Source organism: Ustilaginoidea virens, chromosome 1 (genome assembly GCF_000687475.1).
Source record: "Ustilaginoidea virens chromosome 1, complete sequence".
Taxonomy (NCBI): domain Eukaryota; kingdom Fungi; phylum Ascomycota; class Sordariomycetes; order Hypocreales; family Clavicipitaceae; genus Ustilaginoidea; species Ustilaginoidea virens.
Genome location: NC_057316.1, coordinates 6,796,349 through 6,810,963, shown reverse-complemented (window position 1 = coordinate 6,810,963; position 14,615 = coordinate 6,796,349). Strand labels below are relative to the sequence as shown.

The 14,615-nt window shown below is 56.5% G+C and overlaps 7 protein-coding genes across 7 annotated transcripts; 2 read left to right on the top strand and 5 right to left on the bottom strand.

Annotated features, from left to right (window-relative positions):
* Positions 1 to 1,325: 1,325 nt before the first annotated feature.
* Positions 1,326 to 2,295, top strand: UV8b_01594 (uncharacterized protein; the record flags this gene model as incomplete). The annotated part of the gene is made up of 2 exons (XM_043139092.1): positions 1,326 to 1,922; positions 2,020 to 2,295. 2 exons carry the CDS (start codon positions 1,326 to 1,328, stop codon positions 2,293 to 2,295), a joined length of 873 nt encoding a protein of 290 aa, XP_042995026.1.
* A 464-nt stretch (positions 2,296 to 2,759) lies between these two features.
* Positions 2,760 to 3,488, bottom strand: UV8b_01593 (uncharacterized protein; the record flags this gene model as incomplete). Its single annotated transcript, XM_043139091.1, has 2 exons — positions 2,760 to 3,208; positions 3,299 to 3,488. 2 exons carry the CDS (start codon positions 3,486 to 3,488, stop codon positions 2,760 to 2,762), a joined length of 639 nt encoding a protein of 212 aa, XP_042995025.1.
* Positions 3,489 to 4,001: 513 nt separating this feature from the next.
* UV8b_01592 (uncharacterized protein) lies at positions 4,002 to 5,211 on the bottom strand (the record flags this gene model as incomplete). Its single annotated transcript, XM_043139090.1, has 2 exons — positions 4,002 to 4,299; positions 4,424 to 5,211. 2 exons carry the CDS (start codon positions 5,209 to 5,211, stop codon positions 4,002 to 4,004), a joined length of 1,086 nt encoding a protein of 361 aa, XP_042995024.1.
* Positions 5,212 to 6,352: 1,141 nt separating this feature from the next.
* Positions 6,353 to 6,670, bottom strand: UV8b_01591 (uncharacterized protein; the record flags this gene model as incomplete). The annotated part of the gene is made up of 1 exon (XM_043139089.1): positions 6,353 to 6,670. One exon carries the CDS (start codon positions 6,668 to 6,670, stop codon positions 6,353 to 6,355), a length of 318 nt encoding a protein of 105 aa, XP_042995023.1.
* Positions 6,671 to 6,863: 193 nt separating this feature from the next.
* On the bottom strand, positions 6,864 to 8,350 carry UV8b_01590 (uncharacterized protein; the record flags this gene model as incomplete). Its single annotated transcript, XM_043139088.1, has 2 exons — positions 6,864 to 7,719; positions 7,788 to 8,350. The coding sequence occupies 2 exons, from the start codon at positions 8,348 to 8,350 to the stop codon at positions 6,864 to 6,866; spliced, it is 1,419 nt and encodes a 472-aa protein (XP_042995022.1).
* Positions 8,351 to 9,467: 1,117 nt separating this feature from the next.
* On the top strand, positions 9,468 to 10,035 carry UV8b_01589 (uncharacterized protein; the record flags this gene model as incomplete). Its single annotated transcript, XM_043139087.1, has 3 exons — positions 9,468 to 9,528; positions 9,681 to 9,810; positions 9,927 to 10,035. The coding sequence occupies 3 exons, from the start codon at positions 9,468 to 9,470 to the stop codon at positions 10,033 to 10,035; spliced, it is 300 nt and encodes a 99-aa protein (XP_042995021.1).
* A 1,372-nt stretch (positions 10,036 to 11,407) lies between these two features.
* On the bottom strand, positions 11,408 to 14,125 carry UV8b_01588 (uncharacterized protein; the record flags this gene model as incomplete). Its single annotated transcript, XM_043139086.1, has 2 exons — positions 11,408 to 13,032; positions 13,096 to 14,125. 2 exons carry the CDS (start codon positions 14,123 to 14,125, stop codon positions 11,408 to 11,410), a joined length of 2,655 nt encoding a protein of 884 aa, XP_042995020.1.
* Between the last annotated feature and the right edge of the window lie 490 nt (positions 14,126 to 14,615).

Sequence of the window (14,615 nt, the reverse complement as noted above, 5' to 3'; positions counted from 1 at the left end):
AAATCCCGCAGGGTTGGTGTGGACGGTGGGAACACGGGGATGCTGACAACAAGAGACGGAGGGACGTATAGACGGGAAGCGAAAGCAAAACAGGAAGTGTTTTGGAAGTGCATGTTGCATGTCAAGCAAGGTGTTTTGCGTGCCCAAAGGCGAAAACGCTCAGTAAAGGTGACCGACCAACGTTGGGCACGGTATCCGTACAGCTGGAAGTCGATGGAAGGGACGGAGCAAAGCCTCAGAGTACCGGGTGCTAGGTGCACGGCCAGGGTGAGGATGGGTGGGCTCCTTCCTCTGCGCCGTGCCCGCGCCCGTGGGGTGGGGGTGGGGGTGGGGATGATTCGAAGTGGGGAATCGTTGCAAGCTAGGTAGTCGCGAATGTCCAATGTGACCCGTGAACGTGGTTTGACAGAGACGGCGGCGCCTGCCCAAGTTGGAGGCCTGGGTGGTTGCCATCTTGCAGACTTGCAGAGGAGAACAAAGAGGTGGCTGATGGCTGACTGATGCCCCGACCCGTCGTCACCTTTTTTGTCACGCATGCGCCCACACGCAGTCCGTCCCACAGTCCATCCACGGACCACCCAATCAAGTTCCGAGCAGGAGGTGCTCGCTCACTGCTTTCAAACCAACAGCAAACAACGTCCGACCTGGAAAGCACGCTCTTGCCTGCCACTGGCCTGCAACTGCTTGCCACCCTTCTGGAATCGCTGCGTTCAAGTTAGGCCGGATCAAAATGCTGCTATCATCGGACAGGGAGCCAGCAGGGTAAGCATCGACTCCAGCTCCGAGTGTGTCCCTTGCCCAACACCCGAGCCGCAGTTGCAGACAACCGTCAGAGCAGCATCTCTTCTAAACGGGCGGCAACCTGCCTCGGTGGGTGCCCTTGGCAGGTGCAACTCGATGGCGTCATGTCAGCTGTCACGCAAGTGAACCCGGCCACCTGCTCCGTTGCACCAACCAACCAGCCATTTATTGATACAGGGTAGGCAGCCCCACCAAAGATCCCCCGTCGTCTTGGTCTTGATGCGCTTGTCGCAAATCCCCGGTTTTCCCAGCTCAGGGAGTCAGTCAGAAGCAACCAGACCAGCATCGCAAGCTTGCATTGCATTGCATCTCAGGGCTGGATTGAACTTTTCGAACCCCGTCAATCCCTTGCCACGCTTGTCCGCGGGTGCGTCGCACAACGTCAGCACCTCTTTTACTTTTCGTCCGAAGTCCCTCTCTGCCCCATTCCAACCGGCTGCCTTTTTTTTTTTTTTTTTTTTTTTTTTTCAAATACCCTCGGCATTTCCCCCGACGGCTCAATCCCCCCCCCAAAGTACGAGACGATGGACGCCCTGCGATCGGCCGTTCAGCCCATCACCCGCAACCTGCCCACCCCTATTCGCGACCTCGGCGTGTCCATCGTCGGCGAAGAGTGCTACCAGGCGCTTGTCCTCGACGTCGACGTCGAAAACACCGAATGCGTCAAGTACGCAGTCAGCAAGGGCCTCGGCATCGGCATCATTGCCGCCTCGTCCGTCGTCAAGGTGCCGCAGATCGTCAAGCTCGTCCGCTCCAGGTCGGCCGAGGGCGTGTCTTTCCTCTCCTACCTTCTCGAGACGAGCGCCTACCTCATCACGCTGGCGTACAATGTCCGCAACGGGTTCCCCTTTAGCACCTTTGGCGAGACGGCCCTGATCATGGGCCAAAACGTCGTCATTTCGGTCCTCGTCCTCAACTACAGCGGCAGAGCGACCGTGGCTGCTGTTCTGGTTGCCGCCCTGGCCGGCAGCGCCGCCTGCCTGTTTGCCGGCAACGTGCTGGACATGAAGACGCTCAGCTATCTCCAAGCCGGGGCTGGTGCGCTCGGCGTGGCGAGCAAGGTTCCCCAGATCCTTGCCATTTACCAGCAAGGCGGCACCGGTCAGCTCAGCGCCTTTGCCGTGAGTCGCGTCTTGTTGTTGTTGTTGTTGTTGTTTCACGGTCTTCTTCCCTGCCGTGGCTCGTTCCGCTTCGGCCGCTAACACGCCTTTGCTGCAGGTCTTCAACTACCTCGCCGGTTCCCTGTCTCGCATCTTTACCACGTTGCAGGAGGTTGACGACAAACTCATCCTCTACGGCTTCATTTCTGGCTTCCTGCTCAATGCTGTGCTTGCCACCCAGATGGTCTACTACTGGAACGCTCCGTCGCCAAAGGCCCAGGGCAAGGGCAAAGGCAAAGGCAAGGGCAAGGTGGCCAAGGCCAAGCCGGTCGAAGTCGAGGCCACGTCGACTGCGACTCCAAGGAAGGGGCCTACCACTCGTCGGCGGGGCTAATTGTTGCCACGAATATCGTTTCGCTTGCGTTGGGTGAGCCAGAATATATGTATTAATATTATATCAATCTTCTCGATAGCAAAGCAGCCCTCTGTACGCTCTCTTGACCTAGCTTGAAAGCGTAAAGAGTAAAAAGGAGCCTTTGCCTACGGAATTCGAGAATTGGCCCGCTACGAAGCCTGTTTTCGCCATGCAACTGAACCATGCGTCATGTATTCTAAAGTCGTAACCAACCGTCGTATTCCCCAATGCGACCCGACCGTCCATATAACCCCCATATCCGTGCCCACTCCAGCCCAAATCTATATATATATTTTCTCCCTCAACGCCCATGACGACAGCTCCAAAGAGGAGGCCCCCAGGAAAGAACTAAACAAGGAAAAAGGAAAAAAAAAACGCCCCGCAACGCAAGGCCAATGTGCTTCAGCCCGATGGGCCAGTTCTCCATGATGCACATCCCCCGCCTAGCAAATAGACACGCCAGCACCGGCGCAGCCGAACCCCCCCGTCCACGGCTTCCTCCCCGCACACTGCAGGCACCTCTTCCGCTCCCCCAGATCGCTGACCGAGCAGCTGAAGCAGACGCATTTCCCGCAGGCGCCGCACGGCAGGCTTTCCGGCTCCGCGCCGTCGAGGCCCGCCCCGCAGTCCTCGCAGCTCGCCGGGGCCACCAGGCAAGGCAGGCAAGGACCCGACCGCTCAGCCAGCAGGCACGACGGGCCCGCGGCCGGCGACGAAGCTATGTCCCAGAAGCTGTGCAGAGAGCCCTGCCTGCTCGGCGCGTGCGGGTGGGCGCGCGCACGGTCCGGCGGCAACGGCAACGGCGACGGCGACGGCGACGGCGCCCGAGCATCCCGCCTGGTGTGCTGGTGGTGCCGCTGCTGCGCCGAGTACAGCAGGTCCAACGTGTGCTCTGCCACAGAGGTCACGGTGAGTTTTTTCGCGTCGGGGAAGGGGGTCGTTTGCCTGGGGGAGAGAGGGATTGGGGGCTGGACAGACGTACGGTGCACCTGCTCTTCCGGCGGTCTGTTGTCGCGGCTCCGCTTGAATGTTCGACTGTTGAGGTGGGCGGGCGGCATGTTGAAGAAGGCGTGGGGGGGGACGGGACGGCCGCCGAGGCTGGGCGGGGAGCTGAGGACGGAGGAGGGCGAGGAGCACAGCTCGGGCTCTGATCGCTTGCGCTTGAGAGTCATGTTGGGGGGGTGAGGGACGTCTGAGGCGTGGCAGCGGGGGAGAATGACGCGGGCAGACGAGAATGCTTGGTTATGTATTGTTATGTATGCAGGGCGGTCGTCGATCTGGTTGACGAGGCGTCAATCGTTGATATATGCAAAAGGCCCGGGGCGAGCGGGAGGCGAGGGGACCAGATTGACGCGACTTCGCGTCCGGGCGCGTTAAGGAGTACGGAGTACGGAGTACAAAGGCAACGCAACGAAAACGGCTGGGCAAGCATTGCATATGCCGACGACACAGTGCCGGCCTGACAGTGCAAGCACTGTGTCACCATTCGTCTTGGCCACAACAACAACCCATCGACGTCTCGCGCAAGCCATCACCGTCATCATCATCATCGCGGCAATCGAACTCGCCAGGGCATCAATAGCCGACCAGACTTGAATTGGCGCCCCCCTTCCCCCCCCCCCCCCGCCACCCACCCTTTCCGCCAAGCAAACAAACCAGGTGCGAGCGCCCCCCCCCCTCGCCCCTCACCGCAGCAGCTCCTTCTGGATGCCGGGCAGCGAAGACGCCTGGCTGTGCAGATCCCGGTAGATGGCCTCGGACTCGTCCTCGGACAGGTGCCTCATCCGGCGGACGTCGTAGTCCTCCAGCTCGTCCAGAGCGCCCACCGCGTCGTCGGCGTCGGCATCGGCGTCCCCCGTGCCCTCCTCGACCTCCTTGCCCAGCGGCGTCTTGTCCCCAATCAGCAGCACCTGCGCGCGGGGGTAGTCCAGAAACTCGGGCTGCGTGGGCGCCCATCGCAACGACCTGAACTTGGCGAGAACCCTGCCGAAAAAAACGAATCGAGGACGTCTGTCAGCACAGCACAGCACAGCACAGCACAGCACAGCAAAGCCACGCCAGTGCCGGAGCACGCGCACAAACACGGCCAGGCAGGCAAATCACTCACTCCTTGGGGAAGTCCGGCCCCGCTGGCAGCCGCGCGCTTGCCGGGCCCTTGAACTCCGGGTTCTTGCTGCTGATGAGGAGGCTCCCCCGCGGCTTCAGCCCCACGGCCCGCTGCAAGTCGCCCATCTCGCTCGGCACCGTCACCACGTACGACAGGTGGCTCTCCCTCCCCGTCGCGGTGAGCACGTAGACGCCCTCCCCCACCGGCGTGGCATCCGGCCGCCGGCGATGGCCCGCCGTCTTGGTCTCGTACTCGTGCCCCTCGAGGAACTGCTCCCGGATCTCGTCGTCCCCCGCCTCCGCCTTCTCCACAAACGCCATGAACCGATCCTTTGCGCTCCCCGGGAGCACCTTCTTGGGCAGGGCGATCAGCCGCGACGGCCGCCGGGCCAGCGGGCCGTCCCGGAGCCTTGCCTCCTGCGGCACCGGGCGGAGGATGAGGTAGCCTCTCGCGATGTCGTCGATCGATTTGGGCGTGTCCGTGTCCACCCGGGCCCGGACGAAGTAGTACATGATGCCCTTTTCTAGCACGGTCCGGGCGCCGCCGTTTGTTGCTGTTGATGATGATGTTGTTGTTGCTGTTGTTGCTGGGTTCTGCGCCGTCCTCCGGCGCGCTTGCTTGCCCGCCGAGGGGGCGTCGTCGTGCCGCTTCTGGCCTCTGGAGCGCCGGCTCGTCTTGAGGTTCCGCCTCGCCCTTTGGTCGCTCGCGCGGGACGCGCCGTGCTCGTCCGTTGCCCCCTTGGGCTCGGCACGGTCGCTGCTGGACTTTTGTGATCTTGTCGTCACCATCGCGTTCTGAAGCGCTTGCTTTTCTCTCGATTCGATTCCTTGCTTGCCAAGCCAGAAACGGGGCCAGAAGCTGCCAAAATCCGTGCTGGTTCCGGGTTGGGAGTGAGTTGAGGTGGGAGGTGGGCAGTTGGTTCCACGGCCGAGGTTCTTGTCGCCGTCGGCTTGCCTTGGCTTTCTGCAGGCCGCACCCGATGGCGTCACCGTTGTATCATGCATTTTTGCCAACCACGTATGCCGCTCCTCCATTCGTCCTGCTTCCGACGTTGGCGACATCTGATATGGCCGAGGTAGCCGGAGGAGATCCCGAGCTGCTGGCGAGGCGAGCACAAAGGCAAAACAAGCATGCGGCTTACGGTTGGTCGAGGGTATCATGGCACAAGAGTCCCAGACGTAGCACGACAACGGTTCCAGATCCCCCGATCAACGCAACGCAGGGCAACCAGAAGGTGCTCATCAGCTGCTCACGAGCTGCAAGCCAGCAAACGGGCACTACCTCTTTTAAAAAAAAACGCGCCTTTTATTCGCCTCGGCTGCCATGCAACAATTCATATGTAACAGTATCCAAGTCCCCAATTGCATACCCAAGAAGCCGCCATCTCCCACACGCCTGTCTCTTCCCAGGCATGAAATCAACTTGTGTATAAGAAAGACAAAAAAAAAAAAAAACCAAACTAACCAGCCAACCAGCACCAACCAACACCAACCGCATTCCCACGTAGTTTGATGCCGCGCGAGGTCGCTGGTGGCGAGACCTTTTTGAAAGAAGAAAAACTCCAGGAGGCTCTGAGCGCTATGCTTGCTCCTCCAATGAATATATTACAGCAGACGCGTCATGTCAAGTCATTTGTGGAAACCGACCGGCCTCCTTTCAGATCCCAGGGCGCCATTCGTGCGCCACCAATATACCATGATGTATCCAAGGACAAAGAAAATGCATTAGGACGACCGACCAGTCGACGTGAGTTATAGAGATACAGGCCGCAGAGGTCTTTTATTTTGTTTCTCGCAGCTTTACCCTTGCGGTGGAGAGGTAAAGGTAAAGGTAAAGGTAATAGAAAAAAAAAAAAACCTCCGGCGGGGTTCAGAAGATAAAGGAAATAATGCGGCAATCGAGGCCGCCTCTGAACAGACTTTTGTGCGTTCATGATACGTTGTTGTTACAAGGGAAAATAGAGGGATCGTGTTGGCTGGACATGCCGAGTCGTCGGGACTGGCTGGCAAGCTCCGTGTCACCATGGTCGTTCGGCTTGCTGGACGCGATATCCCGGCCCTTTGCGCAGGTCTTGTGGTCATGCAAGGCCCAGTAGTCGGGCAAGAGTGCGCTTTCGTCGCCCACACTCTGGCCCGTCCACTTGAAGTGAAGCCCATCTCGACGCCTTTTTCTCTCCTCATTGGGCGCCAGCAACCCAGCTTCAGCTTCCAGAGAATCATTCAGCAGAAGCGCCGGTAAAAGCGGCATTGCAGTTGAGAGAAAACGCAGCTTTGCGTAGCGTGATTTCAACTCTTGAGGGGATGCGTCAAAAGGTGCAGGTTTTGGTTTTCCACAACGCTTCTTCGTAGACCCTCAGCCTTGGTTGCAAAACCCCCCCGGCGTTTGCAACGCAAATCAAGAGAATCCGTCCCGAAGCAGGATTCGGTCATCATCAAGTTTGTCAACGCTGGCGGGGATCGTGCGGGGGCTCAAATTGTTGGTCTCGTGACTGTTGCTGAGCCATCAACCAGGCAGGAGAGCCCGCCTGTTGTTGTGCGAGTTGTTCAGGAGGAACCTTGACGTCTTGCCCGTGGGTGGGAGCAGTGCGACTGGTGCCGGAGGACGAGGTCGGCGCTCCAGGCACGAGGTTGGTGACAGCCTGGGCAATCGAGGCCACGACATATCTTCGAAGCTCATCGTCTTCTTGTCGATCCTCCTTTTCGAGGCGGAAGCGCTCGTCCTTGCTCATATTGCTGCGTCGAATGTTCTTGATCTCTTGCATGATGTAGAGCATGACTTCTTCGGGACATCGGTTGCGCTCCGCGGCCGACTCGCTCTTGCGCACATATCGTCGGGTCACATCGGTGGCGCCATCGATTGAGAATGCGACGCAATAAGACATCTTCTTGCCCCAGCCCTCGGCGTATAAGCGAGGGCTGTCCCACGCTTCCTCGCAGGCATCAACATGGACCCATCGCTGCTGGTGTTCCGAATAGACCTCGGTCCAAACATGGTCTTCGGCGTTCCAGACCCATCTAACCCGGCCACCGACCGCACGGCAAAGCATGCTGAAGCAGTTTGCCCACTCACCGACACGCCCGCGACGAGTCTGAAGAAGGCGCCAGACGTCACCGTAACGAGGGAATCTCTCGTACGCGCCACAGTTTTGTGCGGAGCATCGATACAGCTCCACCCGCAGAGCGCCACATGCGCTTTCCTCAGGTGTCGGAGCAGTCATGCCTTGGGCGATGGTCGGCGATAAGCAAACGGGGCAAGGAGGGTTGTTGACCCACGTGAAAAAGGAGCGCCTGAACCATCTGCAAAGTCGACATTGTTAGTTCTGCAAACTCGCCCTGGTTTGCCAGGGAAAGGAAACCAAGCCTACCGTAAAAGTGCTCGGATGACGCAATCTTGATATCCCCATTCCGGCCGACGGCCGTCACCCATGCTCTCGGCTTCAGCCTGCAGAACCTGACATTCCTCTTCGGCCTCGCCGTAAATGCGATCGAGCGGAATGGTCTGAAGAGCCTCATCTAACAGCCCTGGGTTTTCGTATTTGGTCGGTGTAAGTGATAAGCTGATCATGAGATTTCGGAATTTCTGAGAATCGCGGTCACCAGCAGCTGGCGCAGTCGGTATTTTGGGAAGATGTCGGAGGCACGAGTAAGACGGGGGGGTCTGTGAGTTTTCCCTGCCATGGATTTTCCCTGCTCTGTCTTCTGTGGAGGACGCTCGCGCAGCTGGATCAGCGCTTGATGACTGCGCTGCCAAATCGGAAGAATGGTGGCTGGGAGAGTGGTTTCTGGTGCAAGAACGCAGGTCGTTCATGCGCTTGTCCCGGAGAAGACCTTCAAACTTGAGGCGGAGATCGCGAGCCCATTCCTCGCCATATTGGCCGTTGGAAGACAAAGAGTCGTCGGGGCTGAATGAGGTGCCTCGGCCCTCCATGGTAAAATAGTGAATCAGAATTATCCGTCAAGTCGTGGATTGTCAAGTCGTCGTCGTCATATGATTCTTTGTGTAGATGCCGGGTTGTCGTCAAACCGAGGACGGCTGAATCAAACAAGAGGACGGCCACGACGGAGAAAGGCGGGTGGAAAAGGTGTTTTTTTTTGGTGTGAATAGAATCGGTATCCCAAGCCGCGAGGGGAAGTAGGCAAGGGTAGATAGACGTCGTCGTAGTCGCACTCGTCAGCCGAGAGATTCGTAGACGTCGCACGTCGCCACCACGAAACGATAGCAATCGACGTTGCAGCCCCAGGAAATGAACCTCTGTCGCAGATGCTGGCCTTGAGCTCAGACGGACCCGGTTTCAATTTGGCGAGAAGCCAAAAGCCTAGGGAAACCAGGATGGGCGAAAAGCGAATCGCTCTCGCCGAAACCCGCTGACGAGAGTAAAGAGGAGAGGTCAAGTATGATTTGGATTCCCCGACATGAGCGGCGACACTGATGGAAAGAAAGTCAAGCCCGGTCTTGGGGATAGATGGAAGAAAGACGGGGATGGTAGACGGAAGGGCCTGATGGTATGTACGCAATGCTCGTCCGCAAAACGCCAGGCAGTGGACGCTGCGAGTGATGCTGGATGAGGCCCCGCAAGACAGGCTAGGTTAGGTGGGCAGTTGGTAGTTTGGGGGGGGGGAAGGAATGGCGCCGGGTTGTGGGTTTTTTTGCCTCGAACCTGCGAAAGGGAGGTATACGCGTCAGCCTACACAGCCGACCAACCAGGGCGCTCGAGACGTCAGTTTGGTGGAGACGAACTGGGCGCAATAAGTGGCGTTTGCAACTGGAGCATTTGACCATCAAGGTACCGGTACCTGCAAAGACCGTGCCTCACTCCTCACGACAAGGGATATTTTGCCATCTAGAGCGTGAGTGAAGACAAGATCATTGGGCCGGCGAACTTTTTACATTATGTGAGGCCTAATCCGTATTTACTTGTACAACCGAGAAAGCTTGTAAGCGAAAAATTGCAACGGACACATCTGGATGTTTCTCAAAAGGGAGCAATAGTTGCTTGACTCGCCGACTTGTGAGAAGTCTTGGACCCGCAAAAAAGGACGTTGATATGCCTGTGGAGGGAGTAACGTTTGCCTGTGGCCTGCTCGGCGAGAATTTTCGGCCAACCAGTAAGGAAGGGCTTGTACCGGTACGGTACCTATGCTTTGAAGAGGGCCTTCAACCCCCTCCAACCCGCCAACAAGCGGGTCTCAGAGAGGGGGGGATGACGAGGCCTGCGAAAAGTCCGTCCACCTCTCACACCTCACGCACCTCTCACCAGACTTCTCCCGTCTACGACAGCACGCACAACTTCGGCTTTACTTTTGCTTTGCGCTGGCGAGGGGACTGGGCTCCAACCAGACACATTCAGAGTCGGAACCTTTTGGCCATTTCTTCCTTCCAACACGTGGGTGCGTAGCTACCTATGGCTACCTGTGGCTACCTGTGGCTGATGCATCTGCCTAAGATTGCAACCAAGGAGCACCTGACTCTGTACTCTGTACTCGGTACTGAATATTCTCGCCAGGTCCGTTGATCCATACTTGACGCTCGACTTGGCTGTCATTGTCATCTTGTTCATCAACGGCACTCGGGATATTTTGTGGGGCTTGCCCCCGCTCCTCCAAGAAGGTTGACCTTCCTACGTTATCAGTACCGTCTGTTCTCTCGCCAGCTCGATTGCACTTTGTCAGTGACCATGAAGCAGCAAGAAATGGAAAACCGCCCAGTCACACAACGGCACAGGTCACATCCATTGCTGAATCAACGCCTCTACTCCGCGTCCGTTATTCTGCGCCGACAAAAACAGATAAAAAAGTAAAAAAAAATAAAAAAAGGTCTGGCCGTCCTCCCTCAATCGAAGAGCCGCTAGCTCAAACTTCTAGACCAAACTTCTCAGGGACGCGTAGTCAGTCTCCCGACTGTGGCTGACACAACAGGGAGCACGCACCAGTTTGAATGAATCACTCACTCATTCGTCAATCCCCAGCCGTCAGAGACATGACCACGACGAGGCTGTCAAAGGTTCTTTCACATCACCCTGCGAGAGCAGCGCGCGTCCCAAGTCCAGCGTCAATTGATATCTTCCCTCATGGATTAGCAGTGGGTCTGGCGACCTGCATGCTGCTTGACGACCTGAGACGAGCAGGACGCGTCATTCTTCACCTTTATCCTTCTGCGTGATTGGCCGACGCTTCGTCAACTTGTCTGGCCCGCGCGCCATCCAAGCGATTTAACCGGGACCTGACAGGCTGACGCCAACACTCGCAAGTTCCACTCGTCCCCGATTCTCATCGCGACGGACTTTTCCGTCCAGGCTACATAGAACACACTGCAATTGGCTTTGCTTTAGGGTTCCTTGAACGGATAAGCTTCCGAGATCACCAGTCTTGTCACGTGGCACCTGGCCGCGCGTAACTCCACCCAGTAAGCATGGCCATCGTGGACATTAATGTAACCAGAAACCAGAATCACCCTCTAGTCCTTGCTACAATTTGCCACCAGTGAGTGAGTCACTTGCGTTACAACCCCAACGTGAGCGACTTCTCTCCAAGGTCGGTCCACAACACCGCAGACAATCGCACATGCACATGCAAAATCGCAAGGTAATCGAACAACGAATGCCGAAACGAAAATGATGGTAAATATTCCCAATGTACATTATGTACATCGTCGCAGCGCCGTGAGAGAAGGTAAGACGAGCCGGAACCTGCAGTGTTCCATGGGAAATGCAAAAAGTTCCAGATATTCAACGCTCCTTAACGTTGCATCACCCCCACCTCTCGATGAGGTTCCATCGCCTTCGTCCGCGTGTCGTTACACAACCAGCAACCAAGCAAACACCTTTATCCATCCGCTCGTGTAACGAGCGGTCTACAGCAATGTGACACCGCAAGAAGGCTGAGCCCCCCCCCCCCCCCCCTGAACCGCATCCCTCGCGGCATGTCAAGCCTGTACCGTTCTGCAGTCTCAACAGCTCGTGGGTTGTAAGCTTCCTTGCCAAATGCCTCATCTTTCCCATTCTTCTTCGCCAAAATATCTCTCCGCCATGTCGATGTCCCAAGTGGGCCGCTCAACCAAAGCAACTTCGAGGTCTTTGCTCGCAGAGCTCAAGGGTACAATGCCAAGAATGGGGCGATATTTGTACGTCATCCACCACTTCTTGGGTTCATTCGTAGCAATTTCTGTCGTTGGAAGGATGACATCTTCTTCCCCATTCGCCGCCGGGGATAATCTGGAAGGCCGCGTGTCAACATCGGGCATGTCGTCGTCACTGTCACTTTCATCAACCTCAGGCTTCTCTGCAACATCAATATCCTCCCACTTGTCGTTGGCACCGTGTTTCCTGATTTGGCTGGGCATTAGGCTTTCTCGGCCCATCTTGCCTCCTGCACCGGTCGAGAGGCCGACCCTTTTGCGCTTCATGCCTTGAGCAAGTTGCGAGTCACTGCCTTCCAGTTGGGAGGACAACGGTAAATCTTGGCCCATGTCGAGCATCAGCAAAAACGACACGCCGTAAACCCACATCCGAGACTCTTGCCACATCACTCCCTTTGGCAAATCTAGAAGATCCCGAATCGATCCCGGAAGGGACTTGCGCGGATGCCGGCGCGACCATGGAGTAAGGGAACCCTGGCGGGGATGGAAGGCCAAAATGTTCCATGACGAGGTAATGGCGGCGAGAATGTAATCAGCGGATCCGTCGTCGTTGGCAGAGCCCTCAGGTCCAGGTACATGGTTGGAGAATGACAGAACCATGGGTGATGCTGGCAGCTTTGGTATCAACTTGGCGTTGGGGTTGCGAATCCACTCGTCATGGCCGTCGCTGGCCACTGCATCATCGTCTTCTGATGATGCGTCGCTATCGGACGCGACGTTGGCCGTCTTCTCTGCGACATCATCCTCTTGGTTTTTCTGCAGGCGCTGATGGGCGTCTCGCAGAACCCATGTGTCGATGTACCCAGCCAGATCGGCGACTGCCATCATGCTGGAGTCTGCACTGAAAGAAATCTGCGTGATGTTTCTATCGTAACTCCCCAGTCCGCCATTTAGAATGTACCTCGGAACCAGCCTGCGTAGCCGTGAAAGTCGTTGAAGCTTGACTGAGGGTGCTTGGCTGTCAGCAGACATGTCCTCCAGTCTCGCCAGTAGAACCCTAGAGCCTTCTTTGACCACACAAAGCCACCGGCTATCCGGAGAGAGTCTAAGTTGAGTGGCGCCGAGGTGGGAAAGTTTAGCTGGTAATTCAACGGTTGAAAGCCTCACATCCGAGGCTTTGACTGGATCTTGATGCACGAGCTTGAAGGCCTTGACATCTGTCGCTGTGCACACAAACAGCAATGTTCCATCCTGGTTGATGGTTGCGGAAGAAACGTTTGAATCACCTTTTACCACGATGGTCTTGAGCAATTTCCGGTTCTGGTTGATATCGACGCCCTCATTAGGAGAGAGCTGTAATTCGACCGCTGATTTGCGTAGAATCCAAATGTGAACCTCTCTTTCCCACCAACTCACAATGAACCTGGCTTTAGTAGCGCTGATGACTGGCGGTTGTTGCGGCAAATTGCTCATCATTCTGTGGTTTTCGCGACCCATCTCCTTCAATGGCACAATCATCAGGTTGGCATCCGGCCCTGTGGGGGTGTTTGTTAGCAGGTTGAAAGTGTAGTGCTAGATGTTCGAGAACAAGTCCCTACCTCCAGAGACCACGACACTAAATCGTCCATGCTCAAACGTAGCCATTGTCTTTACGTCGTGATCGTGGTACCGACGGCCCCAAACCTTGCCCCAACGCTGCCCAGCACCCGCGTTTTGCTGGTAGAGAATTGTTCTGCGATCCATTCCTCCACTCATAATAGCTGCTCCATCGGCGCTTATCGCAAGACTGAGCACGTCCGACTTGTGGCTCTGGATCCTCTGCGCCTGGGTGTATGTTTTCCCGTCCCAGATACACAATTGACCAGTAGAGTCGCCAGATACTATGTTTCCGTTTGGCAGGCACTTGACAGACCACACTATTATGTCTTTGGAGCCTCCGATGAGGTCAGACCCAAGAGTCATGCGGCGCAGCATGTGACCTTTGGTGATGTCGTATGCTCTTATGGTGCTGTCTGAGCAGCCCACGATGACGACCTTGCGGGACTGGAAGGTGATGCTGACCATCTGGGCTTTCTTTGTTGGGGATTTGACAAGACTTCGCTGGAACCGGAGATCATCATCTTCGAGAGAGTACATGACCAGCTCCCCATCGATGGTACCTGCAACAAGCTTGTTTGAATGCAACGCTTCTTGGCCGGTCATGGCTCCGGAATTCTGCGGTTTCTCGCCTTGAGGTTGTGCGGCAATACACCAAATATCTCCATGTTGGCCACTGGCATGTCGCCTTGGTTTGCCCTTTTCGAGATCCCACTCCGTTACCGTGGATGTGTAACCAATACTGAACAGTCGCGACTTCCCGATGACGATGCGGCCATCGCCTAGATCTTGGTCGGGCTCGTTAACCCAAACCAAACCGTCAATGCTTCGATCCTTGCCGCCCCGGATGATCAGCTCTTGAAGCCAAGTTCCACTGGAGGGATTCCAGATTTCAATGTCGCCATTGGCACGACCAACAGCTAGTCTCGCCACAGAATTGTGTTTGGTAGACTTTGCTTTGGGATGCGAAAAGGCAACCGCGTTGATGGCGGACGGCTGGTACGGCACAAAGCGGCAGCGATGCACATCCATTGTGGCGGCCAGGAGTCGACCGGGACGAGCGCAGAGTGGCCGCGAGCGCCGGATCCCGATGCTTCCGAGTTCTGGGAGTCCCGAATCCTTCGTGATGGACCGTCGAAAAAAGCGGGAAGCCAGTTGGTTGAGCGAACTGTCTGGTGCGACTTGGCTGGACGCGGTTCAAATTCTGGCGGAAGCAGAAAATGATGCAGCCAGGCCCCGGACCTTTTTTTTTTTTTTTTTTTTTTTGTCTTTTTTTCTGCCGCCTTCACCACGCACGCTGTGCTGTTGCAGAAGCGTCGGCAACCACCCACACCGCCCGCTGCGGTGCGTAAGTTGTGCGTACTGTACAAGTAACTTGGCAATTTCAGGTACGTACTCCGTACTGCGGTTGGTCTGGGCCATGCGCCAAACTGCCCCTCCACCCCACCATCGGCAACCTTGCTTCGCCTTCTTGTTGACTTCAATGTTTCGTTTCCTTCGTGACTCAGCGCCAAAACCCACT